We start from the raw sequence: 27,993 nt of genomic DNA, 5'->3' as shown, positions 1-27,993 counted from the left end.
GCCTGAGAATCTGTTTTCGACAGTAAAGGGATACTTCATTCTCTTCATTCTGTCATTTATTCACACTCATGTAATTTCAAACTTGATTGGAACACAAAAGATGATGAATTTGAAGAATGATACTGTCCAAATTATGAAAGTCAATTCAATTTTGAAATTCTTAGGGTTAGTTCACCCAAAAATAAAAAAATGACCCTATGATTTGCTCACCCTCAAGCCATCCTAGGTGTATATGACATTATTCTTAAAGACAAACACAATCAGAGTTATATTAAAAAATGTGCTGGCTCTTCCATGCATAGTAATGGCAGCCCCAAAAAATCCATTATAAAAGTAATCCACACAGCTCCGGAAGTTTAATAAAGGTCTTTTGAAGCGAATCAACAGGCGCGACGATGACATTGGACAGAGTAAGCATTTTGAACTGCGAGAAGCACTAAGAAAGTTCTGCGGTATGGTGGAAGCTAGATATTTTACTGACAAAAAAACATTGTTTCGCATCAGAAGGCCTTTATTAACCCCCTGGAGCTGTGTGGATTACATTTATAATGGATGGATACACTTTGAGCATCAAATTTTGGGCTGCCAGTCACTGCCATTATAAAGCATGGAAGAGCCAGGACATTTTTAATATAACTCCGATTGTGTTCGTCTGAAAGAAGAATGTCATATACACCTAGGATGACTTGATTGTGAGTAAATTATGGGATAATTTAATTCATACTTTTAAGCTCCAAAAAGACATACAGGTAGTGTGAAGTTATACTGCGTTCATGCCATGTCGTAATTACTAGATGGCAAACTGGAACATCCAACACTGTTTATTCAAATTGCTCAGATTCATTTTGTTATAAAAAATAAAATAAAAATACAGTTATGCAAATCCCAATTTATTTATTGGTACATTAGACATTTTAAGTGTTTTCACATGACATGGCAGTGGTCAAGAGGTACAAGTCAGAGCTTTCAAGCTGTTCTAGGATGTAAACGCTTTTTATAAGTCAGGAATCTCGTAATTACTGTCATTTTTACATGATGTGAATGCACCTTTAATACATACAACTTGACTGGTATATTTATGTATACTGGAGTTACTTAATTTCTCTTTGTGGTTCACTTTTAAACCAATCAAAACACTGATCAATGCAAATCCAAATAATTGGACCCCATTGACTTGGACAAAAACATTCTTCAAAATACCGTTTTTTCAGCAGAACAAAATCATACAAGTATGGACAGACTTTTCCGTATTTTACTCATTGCCTCTACCGTTTAGGAATAATACCATTATTTTTAGTTCCTCATTTTCAGGTTAAGTTTCAATAAACGGTCACTGGGAGGAAGTTTAGAGTTCTGAAAATTACAGCATGTTTTCATAGAACAATGAACTCTTATGAAAAGATCACGGAAAATTAGATTCCTCATAATATCAACCCTTTTATATCAAGACCTCAGCATGGAGAACAAAGTGAGATGCTTAAACATGGTAGAAAAGAGTATCTTGTCAGGAAACAAGTTTGCAGTTTAATAGAGTTTACCCACAGGTCAAAATATTGATTCAGTGGAGTATCAATGTGTGGAAATAAACAGAAACCTTATTAAAATAACCTGTTTTATTATTCACCGTCATAACATTGAGTTTCACCCTATTAACTAGAGCAGCTCTGTTGATAAGTAGCAAGCGAGTTCAGATTGCATGTTGCCTTTGAGGGCTCTCAGGGCTGCCAATGTAATGTGCAACCCCCTCCCTTCTTTCCCATCACCCCTCTGGGCACCCAGAAAGCGAGAACAATGGCCCTGTGTGGGACTGGAATGTGTCCGGCGACTTTGCCAAACGAGACACCCTCAACCTTCTCTGGGCAAGGAGTACCAGGGAGCAGATACTCTTTATGACCTCAGCTCAGTGTGACCTTTCGATCCCCACACTGCGGTAATTTTGGGATGAACTACTAGATCTGTGCAGTGGAGGTTTAGCTCTGACAGCTTGTGTGTAATAAACAAAAAACATAAAGATGTGGTAATCAGAGGGCATGATGAGGTTTTGAAACTTAAATGCGTTGCTTGTTTCATGCTTCGAGTGGTGTTTTGAGTGAACTCTGATTACCGAAATGTGATCTGGTCAGAAACGCCCTCCGACTGATTTTCATGATGCAAAACAGTGTTTTTCAGAAAACATGCAGCCTTATTAGTGTTTGAGAGTTCATGACATTTCTTTTCTAGCAAACACCATATCATAAAAAGCAGTAAAATACATTTGTTTAATACATTAATGATAATCACAAATACATTAAAAAAACATGATTATATACATGCCTCCTGTCAGGAACATTTCCATGATTAATGCTATGAGAGGTTCTATAGCATCAGAAGCTCTCTTCTACAAGCCTTTTCTATATATTTTATTGTTCTTATGACGTCTTACTGCAGGTTTACCTTCAGTGTTTCTGACTGAAAATTATTCTGCTCATCTTTTAGAAGATTTCTCCACAACCCAATCAATCACCTGTGGATGAGAAGAGCGTGTGTGTGAAAATATGACATTGTATCAATTTTAAGGGCATCTTACAAAAACAAAATCACTCAAAATAAAACAACATGCTTGTAAATTGTCATGTTCAACTCCGATATGCCTGGCATCTCAAAATAACACTAAACTGAAGTGTGTGCTTTACCTGTTTGACATTGTTACTGGCTGCTTTCTTCATTTCCTCATGAAGGCCACGTGAGGTTTTCAGATCCTGTTGCAGAACAAACACAGGTTGCTGAGGCATAACGGCTTAAATGAAGTACATTGTGGAAGTTAAGTTTTGCTAATAATCTATTACATGTATGCATTCTTACACCACCATTAAAGAGTTTGGAGTCTGTAAGATATTTGAACGAAAATAATACTTTCATTCAAGGATGCATTAAGTTAAACAGTAAAGATATTTACATAGTTACAACAATTTTCTATTTCAAATAAATGCTGTTCTTTCTATTCATCACACAATCCTGTAAAAAATGTATCAAGGTCTCCCCAAAAATATTAAGAACAACCTTTTTCAACATTGATAATGTGTTTCTGAAGTCTAACCAAATCAGGATTTTTGAAGGATCATATGATATTAAAGGCCAGAGTAGTGATGCTGAAAATTCAGTTTTGCAACCAATTACAAGAATGAACTGCATTCTTAATATATTTAAATAGGACGCTCTATTCATTCTACTCGGAACATTTACGGTAACAAAACATCAAAAATGGATTGTTTAAAAATTGTTGATTATAAAATCACAACCATGAGCGCTCATAGCTTCTCATGTTTATAAAGTATATCAGTGTCTTTTCAGTATTCAGCGATATGTGTAGTCCTGATGAAAAACAGCAAGATGCTGGTTAGTACAGGTTAGCCTATCCTAACAAACAACATTTTGGTATGGTCTTAAAGGTACAGTAGTAAAGCCATCATGTATAAATTTATGCAAAAAAAAACCTTGAATAACAGTATAAAAAAAAATCCCTCACAAAATGCTTGAGGAACAAAGCGAATCGAGACAAGTCTCTTGAACTAAGTTTTACTCCCCCGTCATGGATAAATGATGTAGATAACATCAATCAGCAGCGTTTACACAGCATATTTTGAGAGCTTCAAAGACATCCTAAAGGCAGGACAGCAGGGTGCGAGGGGAAGAGGCAGAGCCATTCATACCCACCTTCAGATAAAACTTTGATATGTCAAACAGTCTTTGACTGCAGGCTTCAAAGCACTTGTGCTCACTGCTGATCCCGTGTTTATTGAGCGTCTTAGCAACCACCTCCCTCAGCATCTGAAGCAGAAACATTGGGTGAGAACGATGCACAATCACGTAACTATTGCACTCAGACCTCACATAAAGCTCTGGTATTTGCTGATGACTAGTAGTGAATTCACTGAATAGGAAGATTTAAGGTTTTAAATAGGTTGAGAGTTATTTTGGATAATCACATGGCTCTCTGGAATACTCGATTCTAACTGGTCAAATTGCAGGATTTAGCAGGCAGATATTTTGGTATAATGACCCTTAACCTGTATATTTGACCATTGTCCTTGGCAACCAATTTCCTACATAGGTGTACTAGTTTTGAATCAGCATGTCATGCCCATACATTTATTTGTCAGGTTGTAATGGTATAAGCAGGATAATGCACAGCTAGTCAGTCAGTCACTGGAAAAATAAACTTATTTGGAATGATTTCCACTATCAATAATATTGAACACATTTTTCCATGTTTCAATATCCAAAAGGGATGCTCACCAATCATTTGTTTATTAATATTTAAAAAATATTTAATTATTATTTATTAATAATCCTATTCTATATTGTCTAAAACTAAAACACTAAAAACTAAAATAAATTGTTTTTAAATGTTACAAAATGAATTTAGGCATGCCTACCGTATATATTTAAAAAAATAAATTAAATATGTAATAAAATAAAAAATAAGATAAAATTAATTTGGAGATTTGCTAAAAACTACATTTTATAGTGTTATTCAAATGATCTTTCTTTTAAGGATTATTTTAATTTAGCATTAAATGACAGAAAAATGTAATCCAAAAATAAAAAACAGGAAACATTAAGCATGAACAATTAAATATTGACCCTACTTATAACCAATATCTACTGGCCTAAAAATCTAATGATCTAATCTCATAAACAAAATGGTACCAGTATATAGTGCAGCCCTAATCAATTGCTAATGTAGATTTTACTCCAAATCTCAGCAGAAATGTGAAGGTATGAATTTTCTTTGGTCTGGTAATCAGATTCAGAACTTACCCTGTTGTGTTTCTGTGAGCGGGACTCTGTCTGGGTCTGGCTGGGTTTTTGACTGGGTGAGGGGTCGGCAACAGAAGCAGAACGTCTTGTGAGACCCGAGCGGGAGCGGGCCGCCTGCTGCCGTAGAGCCCCCACTGCACGGTGAGTGCCACCTGCGCCCAGAGATTCAGAGCTCTCCGATTTACAGAACCTGAGAGCGGCAGAAAAGGATTTCAATGGGGATGAGGTGGATGCTGTAAGATATTGCTTCTCTGATATCATAAATCCCTCAATCTCACTTTGTTGTTTACATCAAAACTCTAAATCAAAATGACTTAAAGTTATGCTCTACTTTAGCACTGGAGCACACACTTCTACCTCTTTTTCTTCTGGAGATCTCAGCTCTAGCACTCTCATTCTAAGGTCATTTAATAAGAAACTGCTCAGTTCCGGGAGCATCAGCCTAAACATAAATTTCCAGGCTTGTGCGTTTAGCTCCCGTGATGTGACACCGCGGTGGTAATTTCAGAGCGGAGCAAAGTCTGAGATGATGATAGGCCTTAAAATGAATGTGGCCCCGGGAGTTCTGCAGTGGGTCAGCATAAAAAAAAAAGTCAATAACCACATGCCCTGACAACACATCATCTAATGCACACTGGGCTTCTGCGGTGACAAAGATGGCCAAACATTAGGCGATTTATCACTGCCAAATTTGAAACACATTTAGAGAGGGCCTTTGTGATTTCAACTAAAAATGCAGGTAATGATGAAACTTTGACATTCCTTGCAGCGCTGCTCAGTAATTTTCATTCATTGCTCATTTCACTCTTTGACAAAGCCATCAAGCGCAGATCTATATTCAATTTGGTTGTGACTGACGTATGATGCATTTAAATGCATGTAAAGTGGTGGGACGGAGGGGCAGAGGAAGGCAATGATGAGCAGGCAGAACTAGAATGAGCCACACAGGAAAAAAAAATCAATGAACTGATGGCTTCAGAAAATTAGAGTAACTAGAGAAACATTAGTTGGACTGTCTAATTGAATGGAGCACAGGTGAGAAGCGGTGTGTGACGATGGGTAGACTTATGTAAAGATCGACAGACAGAACCTCATTAAAACAGCCTGTCCTTGAAACACCCTTATTGTTTCACATCGTTTCACGTTTTACCAATTCATTCCACTGCACAGAGCCCCGCACATGACATGCGGTCAAAAAAAAGAAAAAAAATATACATCTCGTGGTCAGGAATTAAGAATAGGTTCCCACGAACTAAGAATTAGTTCCACACTGGAAAAACTCCCTTGTTTTTGTTCAATCAAAACGAGTGAACTAATTAATTCAAAATGCAAATATATTTTAATGGAATTCAAGCATTTTAAGACTTTTATGACATGGGTGCTGTAGACGACGTTTGATTTTTTATTACATGTGATTCTGACATGATGTCACTACATGCACACCGCTCGTCTCAGGTCAATAATGCGTCTTCCAGCTGAGCGCAGTCGGTGAGGCGCGTTCATGTGTTTTGGGGGTGTTGCTTTGGAAAGAGCCCAGAAGGGAGTAGGTGGAGTGAATGGAAATAATGAGCTGTCTTTAAGGGTGCTTTCACATCTCTAGTTCGGTTCATTTGGTCCGATTTTGGTTCCTTTTCACAACACACTGATTGCTTTGGTCCGAACCAGTTGAAACGAACCAAAACGCAAGCACGTGACAACATCCACATCACTCATTGGCCATGGCGTATTTCCTAAACTGCTTTTTGATTGGTCAGAATTTACGTGTGGGAAAATTCCAACAGAAGAGGCAAAGCCAGCAAACTATAATAACACTATGGAGAGACGACTACGCAGGCTGGTTTTGTCCCTGGCCATAATCTCCTAAGTGTGTATTTACCACAGTATGCAAATACATTTCTATACTGAAGCGCGGATGCGACATGAAAACAACGTTCTAATGCACTGCAGACGGCGAGCGCGCATCACTCGTCACTTCAAGCGGAGGCATGCATTAATTATTAACTCTTGACATGCTCATCTTCCCGAAAATATTGCCAACGATCTATCAGGTAATAATGTCATGCACACAATATCAGCGCAGCTAACTACGGCAGCTGGTTTAGTCCAAAAATGATCAGTACTTTTGTAGTTGTTTCTGTTCGAGGTCGGATCACGTTCTCACCACAAACGAACCGCTCCAGAGTTTGTTTGAAAACGTACTGAGACCACCTCTTCAAGGAGGTCTCGGTACGCTTGTTTGGTCCGCTTTTGGAGCGCACCCGAGTGCGATTGCTGCTTTCACACCTGACCAAACGAACCGCACCAAAGAGGGAAACGAACTCTAGTACGATTTAACCGAACTAAATGAGGCAGGTGTGAAAGCACCCTAAAACAGTCGTGAGAGGTCTACAGACACTCAAATTTTTACTTTCTTTTTCAGAGTACTTACATTTTAATTACGTATTGATAAATAAAGTTTTTTAACCAATTCTTACCTACCCTAATTTTAATAGGGCTGGGTGATACGATAAAAAAATCATTCCTCTGTATTTTTTGGTTGAATGGCTATTTGTATAAATTGTATAAATGGCTATTTGTATATTTGTATTCTATTTAAATAAAATAAAAAAACTGTATTTATTTTAATAATAATTGGCATGACTTATTAATAATTTAGTTTTTAAATTCACTAAATGAAAAAAAACAGCATATTAGCCTATATTTTATTATCCAATTATAATGGTCACAAACAGATGGAGAATATACCTGTGAAATGTAAGTTTTGCACTAAGGAAAACACCACCTATGTTAGGGTATCTGTCAGCACAAGTAGTCTATCTCTCAGAGCATCTGACAGGGCAAGCTGCTTTAAACTATAACTTAGCAGTTTTTATTAAAGCCCTTAATATAAAGCATGCATCATGTTTAGGACATATTTTATGCACTTTTCCTGCATCAGCTCATTCTACGTACTCCGCTATTTTTCAGATGCGCTCATCGTATAAATCTACTGTATATTGATTACATCTGACCCATGTTCAACTGCTGTTGACATGGAACCTCTTCACTTTGGCCTTCAAAGCTTTCGTTTAAATATATTTGCAACTACTCCAGGCATCATGTGCATCCTCACGCGCTGACGTCATCAAATTGCGATCGGTTTGTGAGAACAGTCAAGTTTAGTGAATATATATGCATTGTGTTCTCACTAGAGCTGCAACTAATGATTATTTTTTCTGTCGACTAATCTAACGATTATTTTTCCGATTAGTCGACTAATCTAACGATTATTTTTAGTACAATAAATTATTAATCTAATATTCTTTTTTGTAATTAGCTCATGAATCCTTTGGGTAACTTTACAAAAAAATATATAAGTACAACTTCTTATATAATATTTCAACCTTTAATCATTTTCAACCAATGTGGTTGAAGTTTTTACAGTATAAAATAATAAAGAGGCAAAGAAAATTATTTTACTATGGTAAATATGAGTTTATCATAGCGTTTATAATTAAACCACAGTAGCCATACATTTACAGTTGTCTGAGACGTCATGAAATGTTCTTTAGCATCACAAACCATAAAATGTAGTCAGGGTTCTGCTATGGTTTAGCACAGTTTCCAGAGATCTGCAGCTGATTCGGAGTATCTCGGTGGTTTGTGACTGTTGTCTCGCGGCGCGCTGTCTTTTAAGGGGCCGTTCACATAATCACGTCTTTTGCGCGCTCAAGTTCATTATTTCCAATGTAGGCGCTTGATAAGCGCGCTGTTGTTAAGGCTGATGTCACGCGGCAGCGCTTCCGGGTCCAAACGCTCGATCATATACCACAAGAAAAACTACAAAGGATGCTAATATACACCCACAATGTGGTGTAATACTACAAAAAAAGCTATAATCATAACCTTTTTCTCCACACCAATATTCCAGACGGCCAGAGAGTGATTCATCTTTTTTAAATCTTTAAAATATTAATGTATGTGGCGCTGTGAGCACAGAGACTGTTGTGCAGACTGTAAGTATTTCAAATGTTAAACTTTTTTAAACGTTTGATGTTTAATATGAATAAAAAGTTCCTTACGTCATTACTTAACAAGCGGATAATGGAAGCAACGCGCTCGTTTTTTCCAGGCTCGTCCGCATCGAGTTAAAAACATCTCAACTTTTCAGAATGCCGCAAGCGCAAGAATATCCGACCTGAACCAGGAAGTTAGTCACCAGATCACACGGAAACCAGTTAAACCGTAACACCGGAGAGCACACAGATGTTTTCCTCTGAGGTGCTCGCGCATCGCAGTTGTGCTGCCGTGGTATCCTACACCATATCGGTTTTGCAAAGGGAACAAAGGGCCATTTTATTTGTCCTCTGTTTAAAGTATTCCCATACTTTTGATAACAGTGGTCTCTGTTTTTGTGATAGAATGCAAGTTTCTCCATTCCCTGTATGCATTACGCGAGATGTAAACAAACAGTGTGACGCGTCAACATTTTTGTAGTCGACTAAATCGATGACGTCGACACGTCGTTGCAGCACTAGTTCTCACCTCTTATGATGCTGGAGGTCTGTTTCACGGGAATGCCGTTTGACGCGGGGCAGCTCGCTGTGAAAAGCTTCACCATCAGGCACACTGCCCGGTTCAGACAGCACAGCTGGAGAGGGTGCAGGGCTGAGGGTGAACGGCACAGGGCAGGGCTCCTTACAGCATGTACTCTGGGTCTCATATCTTATTAGACGAGACTGCAGCTTCACAAAGCCACGATCTCGCTCAAGAGCCTTACAATCATCCCGACAGAACCTGAAACACACCCAGAGAATCCTTGAGAAGATGGAGGAGGAAATAGGGAGGATAGATTTGATATTAAATTGTTTTTTATGTAGATGCACACACATATGCACGCTTACTCTATTCCGTGGTAGTGGGATCTAGCAGCCTTTGAGAATGTGAGATTGGTCACCTTTCTTGGTGTGAGGTCAGGAGATAACTGAAATGCATGTTCGCTACACAAACAACAAAAACACACCACATTCAGAGACAGTCAGTTCAGGAGTTTAAATACATAGGCATATTTCTAGAGATTGTGTGGTAGAGGGCAAGTTATATTGGAAATCTTAATCTATTTTTTCTTTATAGACTTCTTTATATTTGATACTCTGCTCTAGTACATAACTAGTACATTACCTCCAGTCCAAACACATATGACACATCCATCTACAACTTGATTTATTTATTTTCTATTTTTTATGTTTGAATAATTTCATACATTATTACTTGTTTTGTTCTCCATAAAGGTAGGTCTGTCAAGCTCAAATCACAAAATAAACACCAACAAAATCATCATAAAAGTGGTCCATACAACTCATGCCTAAGTCTTCTAAAATCATATGGTAAGTTTGTTTAACAGCCCAAAAAAAATCTAAAGTCATAAACATACATACATCATACATATGTATTATGTATATGTAAAGTAACATGATGATCATCATTAAACGGCATATAAAAACCAGGAATTATAACATGTTTATCCAGGATTTTGGCATGTTCATTCCCGGATGGTTTACTATTTCTGGTCCGAATTCGAAGTGCGGATCGATGGGCACTCTAACGGCTGATATTGCCCACAACCCATTGCGAGTTGGACGAGGATTCGATAAGAACTACAAACGCAGACAAAATGCGTTAAAAAACTACAAACATGACGGATGTGCGAGTCCGACGGTTAACTAGAAAAGTTTAGATAAAGGGGTTTGAGTGACCAACTATCAATATTTAACCTGACAAAAATATATTTATTCAGTGTTGGCCACATAATATTTCACCTACAGCAGCATTGTGAACTTTTTTAATGACACGTTTGGCCATGAACTTTTAATGCATCATTATATTTAAACTGCAAACACATGAGGAGAGTCTCTGACCCACAAAGACCCACCCATGGCAGATCAATGAGCGGCTACATTTCTCTCCGATACGGTAGGAGATTAAACTGAATGTGGAGGATTTGAAGTGTGACGAATCTGACGATGATTGACAGGGCAGATAAATGGTGACTGGATGCAGGTAACTAAGCGACAGAGTCCGTTAAAGATGGCGAAGTAGTATGTCCCGAAGCTTGCATACTTTTCTGCTACACACTCAAAAGTATATACCTTTTCTTCACAAAAAGAGTACATACTTTTAGGACGTAGTATAAGTAGGTGAATTGGGACGCAGCAAATGTCACACAAATAGCACAAGTGTCTTGTGAAGAAACAAACTGTCTATATGACACTCATTGAAGCACGATGAGAGATCACTAAACTCCAGCACATGCGTTTGTTTTTAAATCACTGGCGCTTCTTCCGCATTTAGAGAGAGTGCGTGCATAGGGTTGCCAGATTACACATATTAGGTAAAACATTGGGAAGAAAGTATATCCTTTTTAAGGAGAAAAGCTCTATTTGGGGGATTTAAGCTCTTCGCATCTGGCAACCACAAGCATGAATGGTAGTGGAGGATCATTATCAACACAAACCCTAAAGAAAAAACACGTTTTAAGGATAAATAAAGAGCGGGCCAATATCCTGATTATTTGAAATCAATCGGCAGAAGCAGATATCATTATCACATTTAAAATACGATTAACTGTGCAGCCCTAACACATGCCCCCTCTTTTTTTGAGGGACCTGAATGGCAGTAATAATAAGGTTGGGAAAAAAGTCATTAAGAGATATCATGTCAGAAACTGTATGTAAGACCAACCCTCTAAGCACTGGCAGCGGCTGTAGTTCTCCACTAGGCAGTCCATCAGGGGTAAAGTGTTTGAGCAGTTCTCTGGCATCCAGCAGTGTAGAACTTCCCCTCTGGCTATCTTTAGGCCCCATCAGACTCTCAGAGGAACCACTGCTGAACAGTCTGCACCTGTGGATGACACTGAAATGTATTCATCCAACCAGCCAACCACAAATGTACTTTTCAGACCACTGAACAAATGCACAAACTATTTCCTCATCTGATACATTGCTTTGAGATTCAATAAGCCGTCAACTAAGACAACAGTCCAAGGCTCAATGTGGTGAGCAAACATTGTTCTGAGTTTTCATATGCGGTGATAAGGTACAAGACTGTTTACCTGGACCTTTGTCTGACTCTCTGTATGTTCTCGTAGTTTTGTAGGACACTCCTCTCTGGCCATTCTGTGTGAGAAGATTCTTTCACATCTTTGGAAAAACATGTAATGGTTAGAAAGAGCAACAGGTGGAGTAAATAAAAGTGAATCTTCATAAGAACACTATGTTAAATCAAGTATGCAAAATATATGAACTTTTGCCAAAATAATGGAAGTGAATAATAAGGGCCTCCTATACACAAAGGTGTCTCCAATTAAATTCAGACATTTTGCTGCATATTTACCTGTCATTGGTATCTGGGTTACATGCAGTCAAATTAACAAAACTCACAGGCAAAAAATAATGAAATACCACCACAGGTTTCCTTAAAGGGATAGACAGTTGATGGCACCCACCGAGTTCCGTAGTATTTTTTTTCCTGCTATGGAAGTCAATGGGTGCCGTCAACTGTCTGGTTACATACATTCTTTAAAATATCTTTTTTTATGTGTGTTCAACAGAAGAAACTCAAAGGTTTAAAACAACTTTAGGGGGAAAGTAAATGATGATATTTCTCCTTTTTGGGTGAACTATCCATTTAAATCCAGCCCTGGAGGGTCACTGCCCTCCAGAGTTTAATAATATAATACATCATATCAATTACTGATCATAATATAACTATTATGTTCCTTCATTCTCCATAAAAATTATTAATAAATGATGCATCCCTAAAGTAAAATGCTCTGTATTAAAGTACCCTCACCACTTTTATTTGAAGATAAAGTTTGGTTCTCCACAAGGCGCATGCGTTTCGAGGCTTTAGGCAGTGTGGCGTCATGCATCTGAAGGTACTGCTCTCTAGCCAGACTCAGCAAAGCCTTCAATTCATTTACAGGAATGGCAGCAGGCTTCTGGACCTCCTCTCGTCGCCCTAGCCACAGATGAGATCCATCATTAAATGTATCTTAGTAATGATGCTATCATTCTGTCCATACAGTCATTCATTTTGTTGTAACACACAACTAACTTACAAATGAATTATTACAATAACATTCCCCGTGGAGCAACTCAAGTGCCTTATTAAAGGGCATGCAGGGTCTACAGAGAAAAGGAGTTAGATATTAAAACTGATGTGAATTTATTGGCTACAAGCCTAATAACAGTGCTCTGACATACCAAAATTATTCTATCAATCACACAGTCTATCATGCATCAAACCTCTGTTAACACAGCAGGTGTCGAGATTCTGACAAAGCCTCTATTGTTTACCGCTTCAAAGAGTTCCTAATTTTCAGAAAGCTCTCAGGTGAGACTGAGAATGTGTGACCAGAGGAATATGATTAGCTATGTGCTGCTCTGGGGTGACTGAAGAACAGCGTGAGAATACTTGGAGGTCCTGGTGAAAGGTTTCCGTTGCCTGGGAAACACTTACGGCAGCATTCCTTGAGGACCAGGGTCTGCACCTTGGCCAGCTTTCTCTCCCTCTGCAAAAACTGCTCTCCATGGAGATACGGCAGGGACCGCAGCCAGTCGGCAGTGCTGCTCTCTGTGGAGAAAGAAGAGGGAATGAGAGTCTGAGAATGCAGAAGATTGAGTTGAGAGAGGTGTTAATCATGTCTAGAGCAAAGAACCAGGAGAGAAGCTTGTCCAAAATGTCCAATCTAAAGATTCTCGCTTTAGATTCAGAACTGAAATGCTGGTATTCTTTTGTACAGGATTTGTTTTGATCACATTTGTACACTAAAGTGTTTACTATTTAGAAGAACCATTATAATTATTGACACTTAAACATGAGCTAAAATTGAAGTATGCCATGCTAATCTTTTAAACCACAAACAGTTTCATAACCTTAATGTATAAATATACATTTATTGTGGGTAAGGGTACTGAGCATGATCCAGCAGAAATAGAAAGCCAACTATCTCCAAAGTCTCCTGATGCTTATCAAAATCACAGCTGGTAAGGATTTTTTTATTTTATTTTTTACATTATGCCAATCCAGATTAAGACACAGGTATAGGAACTGTAAACTGATTTCATTTCAAATTGTACTTATTCATTAGAACAATTAAGACTACAATTGATTAACCCCAATTTATTCCCAATCTGCATACACCTTTTGCATTCTCGGGTCAGAATATATATATATATATAATGTGTGTGTGTGTATATATGTTTATCAGTGTATCAGTACAGTTTATCAGTGTTCATGAATCATATATATATTTATACACATTTTATGGAGAAATGGAATAGGTGTTCCTAATAATCCTTTAGGGGTGTGTGTGTGTGTATGTGTGTAATATATATATATATATGTGTGTAGAGCATAATTTTTTTTGGGTGAAAAATTATATTTTATTAATATGTTATGTGTTATGATACGTCCTCTGTAGTTGACACCAGGACTACCTATTTGCACTTGGTGTGAATAAACACTTTTCTTTTTAAATAACTTTTTTAACCCTTTAAGTTCCGGATAGTTGAAGGCAGGGCCACTTGAGTGAAAGGTGGATTGCCGCTATGGTCTAGCTAGGCAGGCATGGTTTCAGCAACCAGGCACCTCAGCTCCACCCACATCCCACCTCTTTTTTGTTTATCTGGAAATGACGTATGGTGCCAAGATGGCAACAGCCAGCTCTGCCCAGTTTGGGCTTCAAAAATTATCTTCAGAATCCTATGGTTGATTAGCCTGACAAGCCAGACCCACATCAAGATGTTTGGTCTGGAAACTCACCATTGACAGGGCTCAATCGGAGGGGCGGAATAAACGGTTGTCTTTCAAACTCCCTCTGCACGCGATAGGATAGCGGTACACCAACCAGAGCAACGAAGGTGAAGCGGAGATAGTTGACAGATTAAACATTCGCCGTATCCGGTCAGCAAAACTCTGAACACATCTTCCCTTCTTAAGAATGACTTCAGTGCCGTTCTTTGTTCTTTTCTCAGAGAAAAGCTTAACTCCGAGTCTTCCAGAGTCGCGGTCAAAGCTGATTCGAAAGACCGCCGGCGTTCGCCAGTTTCTGTGTTTACTAAAAGCACGCAAACGCAACTTGGCCGTCGTCATTATAGCCCCGCCCACCGACTCTATACACGATGTGATTGGCCCGGCAAGAGTTAGGCGAATACAGCTCAGAAGGGTATTGAGAGTTGCTAGACTACACTAGCAGGCAGATTAAATTTGCTGCCGCTAGGGTGCGTCTAGATTTCTAGGCTAATGGGTGACGTCACGGACAGTATGTCCATTGTTTTCCAACAATTTATCTTACTCAGTCTATGATTTTAACTGACAGTCCCACTTTTAAGTATAGACCTGAAAGTAAAATTTCCAACTTAAGAGCCTAACCAGGGACAGAGGCTGCAAATTATGTATTAGCTTATTTTTTAAACATACAATTTGTAAAGTGGTAAATTTTTGGTTAACTTATAACACTTTTATTGCCACTCTAAGATGCTTAATACATTCTTAAATGGAACTGAGACCTAAAAATTACCCCCAAAAGCACTGATAATATTTTAATCTGACTGACTTGTGGCAAGCTGCTTATAGAAACCACCCAGGTATCAAGCACCTCTTTATCTATTCAGAGAGCACATATACCTGAGGGGTTTCCTGGGGTGCTCATAAAAATGCAATCTCTCAAAGTTCTTGTATTATCTGAACATCCAATCTTTTTTTTTTCTTAAAATAGTTTCTATTGCTTGGACAAACAAAGTAGTCCCAATGCTGAATTGCTGTGTTGGGCATAAAAAAATAACCACTCGCCTAAAATCTGTAGCTTTTAGTTATTAAGCCTGGTTGAATTATGGATCTGGTGCAAGTTTCTGAGCTCCACAGGAGGCACTGAGCAAACCCACGCATTCTGTGATCTCAAGAGCAGTAATTTACCCCAACAAAGGTCTCCAGCGGTGGGCTTAAATACAGCCATTCTCGCTGTACGAAGAGCTATTAAGACTAGTAGTGAACCACAAACCACCTGATAACACGGGTTACAAATATATGTTAATCAATGAGAAGACACGGCAGTGCAAGAATGATACTTTACATAAAATAGCCAAAAAGGTTTTACATTCATTATATTGTAAAAGAGAAAGTGGGAAAAAGTAAGGGGAAAACATATATTGTGAGGAAACAGGCATATCAAAAATGTCCTACATCTATCATATTCCATGTTTGTTCATTTGTAAATTTGTCCAGGATTAAATGTCCTCAGTTTGCTCTATCAAAAAAAAAAAAAATGGACTTGAAGTGTTTAACTTGATACGGTCTGAAGCCTTACATACCAACCTGTTGCTTTTTACAGGAAGGCGGTGGTTTATAAACAATGCTATAAGTCTGGCTGTGTTCTTTCCAATCCAGTGTTTAAAAAAAAAAAATCATATAAATGAGAAAAATATATGTGTTCTACATTTATTAACTGCAGTTCTGGTCTTAGTGGAGTATAATGTCTCCTCTGTGTCATCTTGGTGACGTCCAGGTTGCCTCAGCTGCTGCTGTGGTAGCTGAGACTCTTGTATGGATTTAATTTGACTCTAATAAATGTGGTTCTTGAACGCCACGGGGTCAAATTTACTTTAGAAGAACCATATTAGTTCTCTCAATCAAGAGTACATATTGATTTATAACTATGCCCAAAGACATACTGTTGCATTTCTGAATATTCATGCTGACATTGGCTTAAATGATTGGTAATCATACCTGAGGAAGGTGGAACTTTTTTCCTGATGAGGGCATTAAATGTTGCCAGGGCAGCTGCTCCATTGATCTGATTGGCCGTGTGTATCATTCGCGCTGTGCAGCCTCCAGACTCCCCCCCCTGCACCAAGAAGAGGTAATGGCCTCTCTCACCTTTTACCTCCACATCAGGCACTGGAAGGAAAAATAGTTATTAGCACACTAGTAAATACACAGAAATAAAAGTAGGGAACTGTACCATATAAATGTCAGCATATAATTTAACAACATGTGATGTAAGCGCTGGGTGGCACTTTTACATATGCATGGTACAATTATACATATTAAGAGCCTTCAGAAAAAAAGTTTAAGGCTTTTTTTTGTTATCAAACATTGCTCATACCAGGTAAGTCCTTGGGACGTTTGGACATGAAGTCTCTCCATTTACAGGAGCTTAGCTGGGAGGCTGCTGGGAAAGTTTCAGTGCTTATCACGCAGGACAGAGAAAACAAAGCTCCCACCTGCAACAGGAAACACTTCTCATTAGTCACCCCAGTGTTCCAGCTATGGGAAATATGCTGTTGACTGCAAGTTATCAATATCCGACCATCAGTCTCAATGGACTTTGACAGCTTTGGCTGCATCTCAGTCGGGGATAGTAAATATCTGGCCTGAAGACAGTAATTGGTGATAATCGTATTGGAGACAGCCTACCTCTCCACGCAGTGTGCACAGTTGATCCAAGAGTAGCTTAGCTTTGACAGATTTAGAAGCCAATCCACTGTAGAAGCACATCAAGGTGTGAAACAATACACAAAGGAAAACGAAGGCACAGTTTACAGTATAAACAGTCATGGGGAACATGCCGTCTCAGCAAAATCTTTAGCTCTGAGTGCAGAGTTCACTGTGTGACATTCAGAGAAACTTGGTACAATTAGTAAATAGTTAATTTCTCATTATCAATGATCAAAACGGCTGTGCTGCTTAAAGTGTTAGTTCACCTAAAAATGAAAATTCTGTCATTAATTACTCACCCTCATGTTGTTCCAAACGTGCAGGACTACGTTTATTTTCGGAACAGAAATGAAGGAAAACATTTTAAATCAGAGAGCTTTCTAAAACACCCATAGGTAGCAATGTCATTGCCAATTTCAAGGTCCAGAAAGGTTGTAAAGACATTGTTAAAATAGTCCATGTGACTACAGTGGATCAAACTTAATTTTATGAATACGAGAATATTTTCTGTGAACTCAGTAGCGCTGCACTGTATTTAGTATTCTCATCACTTCACATAATGAACGTTGATCCACTGTAGCCACATGGACTATTTTAACAATGATTTATTACCTTTCTGGACCTTGAAAGTTGCTATGACGTTGCTGCCTATGGGTGGTTCAGAAAGCTCTCTGATTTTTATTAAAAATATCTTCATTTTTCAAGGTCTTAGGTCTTAGAACAACTAATGACAGAATTTTAAGTTTTGAATAAACTAAACATTTAATATTTTTTGTGGAAACCATGATGCATTTTTTTCAAGATTCTTTCAGTGAAAGTATTTGAAATAGAAATCTGTTGTAACATTATAAATATCTTTACTGTCACTTTTGATCAATTGCATCCTTTCTGAATAAATTATATTAAATATACTAACCCCTCACATTTGAACGATATTTTCTATACTTAAGATGCTTGGGATAAAATGCATAATGTGAAATACATTATTATGCATCATTAATTTTTAAGGCTTTCCGAAAATCAACCAAATTCTTATATAGCATACAATGGAATAAATCATGCAGTACCATATACAGGCACCACCTCTAATAAAGAAATATTACTGGCTATTTATTCAAAAAGAGGCAAACTTGTGTCCTTTTTTTGGATGTATTTTTGAGAGAAACAAATACAGTCATTTGAATTAACCTATATATGTGTATGCCTTATGTGAATTTAGAGCTGTGTGTCTTGGTAAGAGATCATTTTGAGAAGTGCCACATTTGCATCCTCCAATAGACTGCACGTTTCATGGATAAATAAAATGCACTAAAATTGATACTTTTGGAGTATTGTGTCTTTTGGGAAAGATACAGTTCAAACTCTGTGCTGGAATGGAGGAGAATCGGGAGGTCTCTGACTCTGACCAGCTGAATCAGTTCCAACAAAGGCTGGTAACACTGAAAAACCTAAAACACAAAAACAAGCAAATGCAACTACAGTCGTAAAATATTTATGTTCAGAGAGAAATTAACATTTTGTGGTTTTGAAAGTTGCAGAGTCACAGTTTAAAAAGAAATCTAATTGTGCTAGGGACTTGAGATTCTGTCAGTTCAGTAATGCATTATTCAAAACAATAATTTTTTTGTTCCCTTTAAAAGCAGAAAGGAAGAGAACCAAAGGAAGATATTAGATGACCAAGCAGTTTCAGAAAAGCAAAGGGTTGTGTGACCAACAGATTAAAGTGTTACTGGCTGTGACAGCAGCTGGCAAATGAGAAGAAACAAAAACGTCTCTTTACGGTTTATTTGCCATTAGGAGAGTAACAGTTAAAGCTGTTTTGGGGCCGCTGGGCGCTTGTGCCCCCGAGTGTTGAAACAAAATCAGCTTTGTGTTCAAGCAGGACTAACCCAGAGCTTTTGGGCTGGAAAATGAGAGGCTGAGAGGGAGTTGGCAAGATTTCCAACTCTTTATCAGCTCTTTCAGCTTCTATACAAGAGAAGCCGAGCAAAGAAAGAGGAAGTCAATCTGAAAGATCTGCTCCATTATTCAGTAGTTCTGGGTCCACAGAAAAGATGAGTGCGATGCAACATGGTGAAATTAGTTTAAAGCTACATTTTAAGTAGTCTAAATAATACTCTTGTGAAATGATAAGGAAGATAATGATAACATCATGTTAACAATTATGAACAAGTTTAAAAAAGCCTACCATGGTAGATATATTTGCGGGACTACTTTTATGTGTTCCAAAAAAAAAAAAAAGTGTTAACCCAAAACTGTTTTGTTTTTTATGACACCCAAGCAGCATCACAACTCGCTGTATTAATAGTGAGTTATTTTATAATGCATTTGAACTTGGCTCAGAATCCATTTTATTAATTAGTTTTACTGCTGACTTATTTATAAAACAAATTTGGTCAGCACATAAAATGAGAAAGTAATTAAATGAGATGAAGTACATCATTTGTTACGTTTTTAATTCACTACATTATCCAAAAACTTGTCATTACTACAATATCCTTTAACAGTTTTTGTTGAATTATGGTCATATTGCCCACCCCTAAGTGGAATTATCTATTTTTCGGTTTCTGTTATAAAAAGGAAGAGGTTCAGAAGATCCGATTCACATTACAGTTTTAAGTGTTTGTAATTACTGGAACAGCTCTTAATAAATGTCCAGTGCTGTCATCTTTCATCAGACGTGCGGTTGTGGTGGCAGATGGGAGGTTATGTCTTACTTCCTCTGATACAGGAGAGAACAGTATTTTTACATTGACTGTGGTGCTCATAGCATTAATAAGGCTCATAAGTACTGTGGGCGCAAAAGAAAAAAAGTTAAAAGTACTAATCACCATAGAGGCAGTGAGTCTGGCCCTGTGTAAACAGACTGTGGGGTGCAATTGGCTCCATTGGAGGGGCTGAAGTCCCAATTAATGCCAATGTGATTAATCTACAGTGGAAAACCCATTACAATTACATTCCACACTTTCACTTTTATGACAGAACAAGTGTGTAAGAGATGCAGAGAGAGAGAGAGAGAGAGAGAGAGAGAGAGAGAGAGAGAGAGAGAGAGAGAGAGAGAGAGAGAGAGAGAGAGAGAGAGAGAGAGAGAGAAAAGGGCAAATATAAAACTTTAGAGCGCCTCTTTCGCAGAGCTACAAATGCATTTCAGTCATCCTGTGAAACACTTCAGTAGGACTGTTTGATATTAAATTTTAAAAGCTTCATATGAGAGCTCACTCCCATTTTCAGTGGCACATTCTGAGTCAGGGTAGTACTGACTCAGAATGTGCCACCTGAAGAGTCACAAATGTGATTCACAAACAATACGTTTAATTTGTTTGACATTATTATTTTCTATTATTTAGTTATTGGCTTTAGTTATTGGCTCAAAAGAAAGGAACCCCCTCCTGGTTATGTCCACTATTAGTTCAGATTTTTAATTGAACTGCAAATAAAAACAATATTTTGAAATATTTATCAAAAAAATCTACCTTACAATAAAAGCTACTGCTACAGTAAAATGTATCTGACAGTTATAAATTCATGAACACAATTTTGGTTGTTAATGATACAATCAAAGTACATATGATATAATTAAAACTTTTTAAAACCTATTCTTAATAATTTTTCTAAGACTATAATAAATACATTTGAACAACCTCAGCATAGGTCACTACAATATTTACCAAGAAAAAATATTTATGTATTATCAATGAGATATAGTGACAATTGGTCTAATAGAGGCCCAGCATGCTGTCCCTACTTTTTAGAACTGTTTGGTGGGTATTGTAAATTATGAAATATTACTAATGTTAGAATTAGTGTCAAATACAGACATTTTATGCATTCTGAAAAAAACAAAAACTTATTAATTGCAAGAATCCATTCAAATGAAAGATGAAGCTGCTCACCTCATGCTGCAGTTTATGATCAGTGTGGCATTGTGGGTCTGTGTGAGGATACAGTGCATCACTCCAGTGATTTCTCCTCTGAGCTCTCAGACAGAATCCCTCAAACTTCAGCTCAGAGACAAACTAAGAATAACACAAAGTCATTTAAAATGAGCTGAAGAGAGATTTACAAGTGTTACTCAGAAGAGTCTATACTTCAATAATACTTGTCCTGTTTCTACAACACAAGTGTGACAAAAACTAACTTTTGTTCAAGCACTTTCTTGCAATAGACAAAATTCTTCACGTTTCAGTCTAAGAAAATGCAAAAACATGAGCTAATGGAGATTTTAGATATCAGAGTAACACTGACCAGCCAGCAGCCACAATCCAAAATGACTGAACTGGAAACTCAAAACCCTGAACATGAATAGTCTTTGTACAGAATTAGGTTTATTTCCTGCATTAAAGCCCATAATTCCCTTCAGCCAGGCCCAGAAGAACAAGAGCTTCAGATCTTTCCTGGTCCTGATGTCTATCCTTAACCAAAGCACACACACTGCTGTATAACAGCTCTCTTCCCGCTTAGACACAAAATTTCCCGGCTTAGAATTTCCCTGAATCAAAATGTTTTCTTTAAATTGGCCACACTTACTAAGTCTTTCCATCTTTGTCTTTATGGTTTCAGAAATCAGTAGGAGTTTCTGTTCTCTCACAGACTATTTCTTGCAAGTGTTTGCCCTCTGCTGGACAGAACTCATTTTACTTTGGTTCTATTAATTTCATGACCCGTGTATTTTATGTTTTTTTTTTTTTTTAGTTAAAGGAATAGTTCACCGAAAAATTAGAATGACCCCACGATTTACTCACCCTCAAATCATTCTAAGTGTATATGACATTCTCGTTTCAGACGAATATAATAAGAGTTATATTAAAAATGTCCTGGCTCTTCCAAGCTTTCTAATAGCAGTGCATGGTTGTTTGTTTTAATTCTGTTTTTGTCCATAAAAGTGCATCTATCCATCATAAAACTGCTTCACATGTCTCTTGGAGGTTAATAAAGGCCTTTTGATGCGAATCGATCCATTTGTGTAAGAAAAATATCCATATTTAAAACTTTATAGAAAAATAACTAATATAATTATGTTTTTCTGTTGAACAAAAAAAAAAAGATATTTTGAAGAATATGGGTAACCAAACACAGTTTTTGGTCATTGAATTTTTTTCCCCCAATACATATGGAATATGGAGGATATACCCAATATACCCTGTCCCTGTATAAATTAAAAATATATAAATGAATGAATAAGTAAATAAATGAATAAATAAATAAATATAAACATATGTACATTTATAAAAAGATAAATTGATAAATGTGATATTAGGAAAATAAATAACGGAATAAACGACTTGATAAAAAAAGATGATACATTTTTAATCAAATAAAAGGCTGTATTATCCTTCCCTTACTTTATTATTATCTGCTTTTATATAAAAAAAAAAATTTAACTTTTATTTATTTGGCAATTCATTTTAAGATTTATTTATTTATTTATTTATTTATTCATTCATTCATGCGTTCGTTTATTTTTTTACATTTATTTATTCCCACATTTATTTATTTTTACATTTATTGATTGATTGATTGATTGATTGATTGATTGATTGATTCATTCGTTTATTTTTATTTTCCATGTGCAACATGGAAATGAGGGGGGCGGTCCTTGTGTAGCTTTAGCACATTATTGGTTGAGGCTAAAAAGAAGTAAATATATAGTTGGCTTTTTTTTGTTAATTCAAAGCTTCATATAAAGCCTCCCCGTGCTGTGTGAAAGCTATTGCAACAAAATTACCTAAATTATCAAAGATATAATAATAAAAAATATCTATATGGCAGTATACATGGCAGTTTTCCCCATGGTTTTAAAAAAAGCAATATTTTTCAAGTTATCGCATCGAAGTTCAAAATTCCTCTGTCGTGGCAACTAGTGTTTATTTCGTTTAAAAAAATTGTTTTTTATTGTTCATTGACAACTTTGCAATCTGGCAACCATGTGCACGTGAGCTCTCTTTCTCATGTGGATGATCTAAAAACCCCAATAAACAAGTAAGCTGCATTTAACAATCTTCATTTGAGATTTTCTGCTTAATAAAAGCATCATTCAGTCAGTCTGTGTTCTCTCATGACTCACGGGCAGCTTGTCCTATTTGTGCAACTAAATCTGCCATCAAACCTTGATTGATGAACTCTAATAAATCCAATCATGGATCCCTCGACTTTTTACGATTGTGTTTGCTAAATAACTGCACTTACGCAACCTCTGTGTGACACTGAAGTCCTTTTTCTGTTGTTTTAATATAAAAACATTTAAGTCATGTGGAATTTCAGTGTTTTAATTTTTTAGAAGTTTCTTTTTTTTCCATTAGGCCTATATGATAAATGTGACCCTGTCTGTGAAAACCCTCCTAAAGTAATTTTTTGTGATTCACTGTTTTCTACATAAAATCATCCAACATAATGTAAAGAACATTCTGTTAAAATATAACCTTGATAGCTCTTATATTAATTGAGTATGGCTATGTTAAAGATTTGCTGAATTTCGGGCTCAGAAAATCATGTTTTTGAGAAATTCCAATGTAAACACAAGCTTATTTTTAAAACTGCAACACATTTGATGCATAATTATCCTGAATATGAGCCATATACCACATTAAAGCTGAGATTCTCCCATTTTCAGTGATATATGACACATTTATGGGAATTAATGTCTTTCTCTTCCTAATGGTAAAAAAAAAGTTCCTGAACCGATCTATCATACGAATCAGCTGGTGTTGTTGTGAAGAAAACCCCCTGAGATGATTAAAATCGACGTTTAGGGAGCCCGCATCTGATATTTGTTTTGTGCAAAAGTATAAAGTGTAGTGTCAATAAAATCACTAATTTCAGTATTTATAATGTTACGAATAAAAAATTGAGTATTGTATCTCAAACCCCTTGCTATAATTTATCATTTACACCAATAAACACAAATTACCTATTTGCGTCATTTTTATGGCTATGGCACTTTGACGATCAAAATCTCATAATTAAATTTTCCGACTTTAGCCGGGGTTTCACAGACAGGGTCACAAATAGCCTATAATAAATTATTAAACTAGATGAAATTATTATTATATAGTAAAATAAACCATAGGCTATGGGTCGACTTTTTCTCGATTTTAGGTGATTTTTTTGAGTGCGCAACAATTACGATGGAATGTAAAATTACATTTCTCAAATGACAACAATCATTGTGAATATAATTTTGAACATAATCAGGATTATCAATGCAGCATTACAAAAATGTGACTACGTTTTTCATTGATGAAAACTAGACTAAAATAATCAGACATTTAGGCGACTAAACAAAAACAGGACAAGGTTGACTAAATATGATAAAAACTAAAAAGCACATTTGACACAGGACTAAGACTGAGACTAAATTTAAAAAAATAGTAGACAAAAATTAACACTAGTATAAAGTACCTTTTTCTCTCTAATGTGGAGTCCACCTCTCCAAATTTCCCTCCCATCCACACAGCTGTCAATCACTGATGGAGAACATAAGCGGGCGTCCAGATACATGGCTGCTTTCCGCCACCTTAACAGTGCAGAAATAAGACAAACAGAGACATTATAAAAAAGAAACCTCATACATATAGAGAACAGCCTAGTATTTCTAAAAAAAACAAAAAACAACAGTGATAAGGAATATTACTCGAGAGTATTAGATTTTACCCTGCACTGTGCTCAGTGACCATGATCATCTGTGCAGAATGCCACGCCCTCATGTGCTTCAAAGAGCCAATCACAGGCAACATATCCTTTAACCCCGCCTCCTCGCCCACACATAGCACAATCACATCCAGCAAAGACTTCCCTGTCATCATGAACAAACATTACATCATCAATACAATAAAAACTCGCTAAAAGAATCTCTATGGTGTAACATCAGTAACATGACAAAAAGATACTGCAAGACAGAATATAGAAACTATCATTATAATAACTTTATAATGCCTTTATAAACCATTTAATGTTAAAAATAGTACCTGGATGAGGAAGTTTGTCTGCTAATTGATGAAGACCTTCAGCCGCCTCTTCAAAGAGTCTACCATGATATTCAATCATCATTTAAATAAATAAAAAAACAGATTAAATTAAGGCATCAAGGAAAGTGATTCAATTATCAGCTCATGATTGCCATCAAATTATGAGTGAAATTCTTTGGTCCTATAAGGTTGTTTGATATATTATGGGTAGGGTTGGGTACCGAAACCCAAAAAGTTGTATACTTATACAACTGGTATGTACCAGACCGAATCAGAATGCAGATTTCGGTTCCTCATTTCGATGCCATCAAACGTGCGTTCTCACTTTGGCTTGCACTGAGCCAGAGACACGCGCTCGTCACATATCACAACTATTCAGTGTTTTCAACCACAATATGTTTATTTTAGGTTTCAAACATTTAAATGCACATAAGTAGCAACAAAAACACGGTGATGTCTATGGAAGGGGCAATAACAATCATTTCTGACCGTTATAATTTGACTGTGATAATCAGAAACACATTATATAAGTTACTATATAGTTTACTCTATTCTTCTCCGAGTTCACCGGTCACTTACTTCCATGTATTTCGAGAGACAAGGATGAATTTACGTGATGGAAATCCGACAGATCTAATTCTCTGAGGCTCAAAGTAACATTGCGGCGCCCATCGCACACTATAGATCAACTAACATAATGTTCATTATGACGAAACAGATTCACTTACACATATTTGAAAATCAGAATATCAGATCGCTCATGACATACTAGATAACAAGTTTTTGATTATTTTGAATAAAAAAGAAAAAAACTAAATAAACTGTTACAGCTGAGCTGAGCTGTCATATGCGCTTTTGCAGCTGCTGTGTGTCATGTAAGAAGCACGACGCGTTCCCATTGAAAAATAAGGGTATACGTTCTAAAATATTTAGCCAGAGAATATGATCATATTGCTGCAAAAATAATGCTGAACTGAAGCTGGTTTGTAGCAGACTAAGACTACAGACTGCTGTTATTAGTGCTGTAATATCACTAATATTAGTGCTGTTATTTAGTGTTAAATTAGGCCTATTGTAGTTGGGTTAGGTGACTTTGTTTACTGTGAATTTAAGTAAATTGTGTTTTGTATCTATTTGTATAATTAAGTATACTTTAAACTTTTAATAAATTGTTCTATTTAAAGAATAAAAAAATCCATAAAAAGCCATTATTCAATGTCATTCATCGTTGTTTTGTGGATCTTTTTTTTAAAGGTATCGATTCAGGCACCGGTACCGTTTTAAAAGTATGATACCCAACCCTAATTATGGACGACAATATCAATCTGAACTCTCACTCTGCGTGGGACGGGTTCTCTGTGAGCATGCTCTGTTCCTCTTGCTCCTGAAGGGCTGCGATGCAGCTGTCTACAGAAGATGGCTCTGATTCCTCACTGTCACTGCGCTGGGAACACAGTTCTTCCCACTCCGAGCTGCACCACTGGAAAAACACAGTAAAGAGGTGTGTGCGGGGAACTGGATGCACTATGACTATACCATTGATTTTTAATCTTTTAGATGCCATGGACACCCAAATATGATCTTCCTCATGGAAGAGACCCCATTCTAAATGATGTATTTTCATGTATAAAGACTAGGGTTGTCAATCTTAGTTTAATCAATTTATCTTAAGCGTATTTTTATATATGGGTCAATATGTGACCAATTGCATTTTTTTCAGTTAAAACTGGTATTTTCATAACATTTTTATCAGTTTTATTTAATTAAATATAATTATTCAATTAAAAAACCAAAATGTATGATTATCTTTTGCAAAAACTCAAATGCATGACATTTTTGGTGGCCAATTCATCTAGATGAAGAAAAAAACTCAGTAAAAATGTTAATATGAGTTTGTGTACATAACATTCTTAATGTTTGAACAATTGCAATACATGTTATTTTTTGTACTTTAAAATTGGCCAGTCGAAAATCCTTATACATCATTTCCCTATATTACACTTTTAAACAAAATTTCCTTGCAGTCCCCTAAGGTTCCCTGGACCCCAGTTTGAGAAACCCCTACACTATACTACATTATCCCTTAACACATGCATGATTATCACTTTGCAATCTACGTTTGTCCCATCCAATTAATAACACTTGAAAAAAGTAATTATCAATATTCTATTACCTGAGTTGTACCATAACTGGCTTGAATGGCAAAGTACCATCTCTGAGGAGCAGGACTACCACTCAGAGAGCAGGCTAAATAGATTGAAACAAACACAAAATCAAACTACACACTAAAACAGGTGAAAATTGAGTGGCAAATGAGGTTGTAATTAATAAACCTACGTTACCTGGAAAGAGAGGAACTCGTGTTGAACTCGAGCCAGAAATATTTTTGAGGTTATCAAACACCTTTTTGGTTTCATCAACCCCTACAATAAAATCAACACGTGTCAATGCATCAATAGAGTCAAAGCTGAACATTTGAAAATAACGTAGTTCTGATTTGACATTTCATCGTCAATAAAGCCTCTTACCGTTGAAAGAATCTCTCTTCGGCTCTAGGTTGATTATAACAACCAGCACGTATCTGTCCATGACTGTATGCTGCCGTGTTCATGTAAAATAATGTTGATTTGTTACAGGACGTAACAGACTTCAATACGAAAACAAATTTACGCGCGTTTACGACAACACGGACGTTTCGAGATGCTACGATGACGCGCGTGCTACCAAAAAATACAGCCGATAGGAACAAATT

General features: G+C 36.8%; 2 protein-coding genes across 2 annotated transcripts in view; one reads left to right on the top strand and one right to left on the bottom strand.

Annotated features, from left to right (window-relative positions):
* The window catches only part of mrpl13 (mitochondrial ribosomal protein L13), a 237,122-nt gene that overhangs the window by 178,369 nt on the left and 30,760 nt on the right, over positions 1 to 27,993 (top strand). The gene's annotated exons all lie outside the window — the stretch shown is intronic.
* mtbp (MDM2 binding protein) lies at positions 474 to 27,938 on the bottom strand. The gene is made up of 22 exons (XM_067449028.1): positions 27,770 to 27,938; positions 27,584 to 27,664; positions 27,415 to 27,488; positions 26,579 to 26,721; positions 25,242 to 25,300; positions 24,928 to 25,069; positions 24,676 to 24,790; positions 21,171 to 21,293; positions 18,631 to 18,725; positions 17,257 to 17,323; positions 16,946 to 17,063; positions 16,567 to 16,737; positions 13,300 to 13,413; positions 12,631 to 12,798; positions 11,891 to 11,978; positions 11,521 to 11,679; positions 9,684 to 9,779; positions 9,325 to 9,576; positions 4,801 to 4,990; positions 3,694 to 3,807; positions 2,673 to 2,738; positions 474 to 2,503 (listed from the first exon to the last, which is right to left on the bottom strand). Exons 1-22 carry the CDS (start codon positions 27,828 to 27,830, stop codon positions 2,465 to 2,467), a joined length of 2,535 nt encoding a protein of 844 aa, XP_067305129.1. The 5' UTR covers positions 27,831 to 27,938; the 3' UTR covers positions 474 to 2,464.

Source organism: Pseudorasbora parva, chromosome 7 (assembly GCF_024679245.1).
Source record: "Pseudorasbora parva isolate DD20220531a chromosome 7, ASM2467924v1, whole genome shotgun sequence".
Lineage (NCBI taxonomy): Eukaryota > Metazoa > Chordata > Actinopteri > Cypriniformes > Gobionidae > Pseudorasbora > Pseudorasbora parva.
The sequence above is the reverse complement of the archived record's forward strand: the minus strand, read 5'-3'. Positions and strand labels throughout refer to the sequence as shown.

Excerpts from the sequence above, each read along its gene's own strand:
- mtbp (XM_067449028.1), bottom strand. The coding sequence starts at position 27,830 with ATGGACAGATACGTGCTGGTTGTTATAATCAACCTAGAGCCGAAGAGA. Across the intron at positions 21,294-24,675 it reads TCCACATTAGAGAGAAAAAG|TTTGTCTCTGAGCTGAAGTT; the intron begins GTACTTTATACT and ends TGTTATTCTTAG. Across the intron at positions 17,064-17,256 it reads TGTGCACACTGCGTGGAGAG|GTGGGAGCTTTGTTTTCTCT; the intron begins GTAGGCTGTCTC and ends TTCCTGTTGCAG.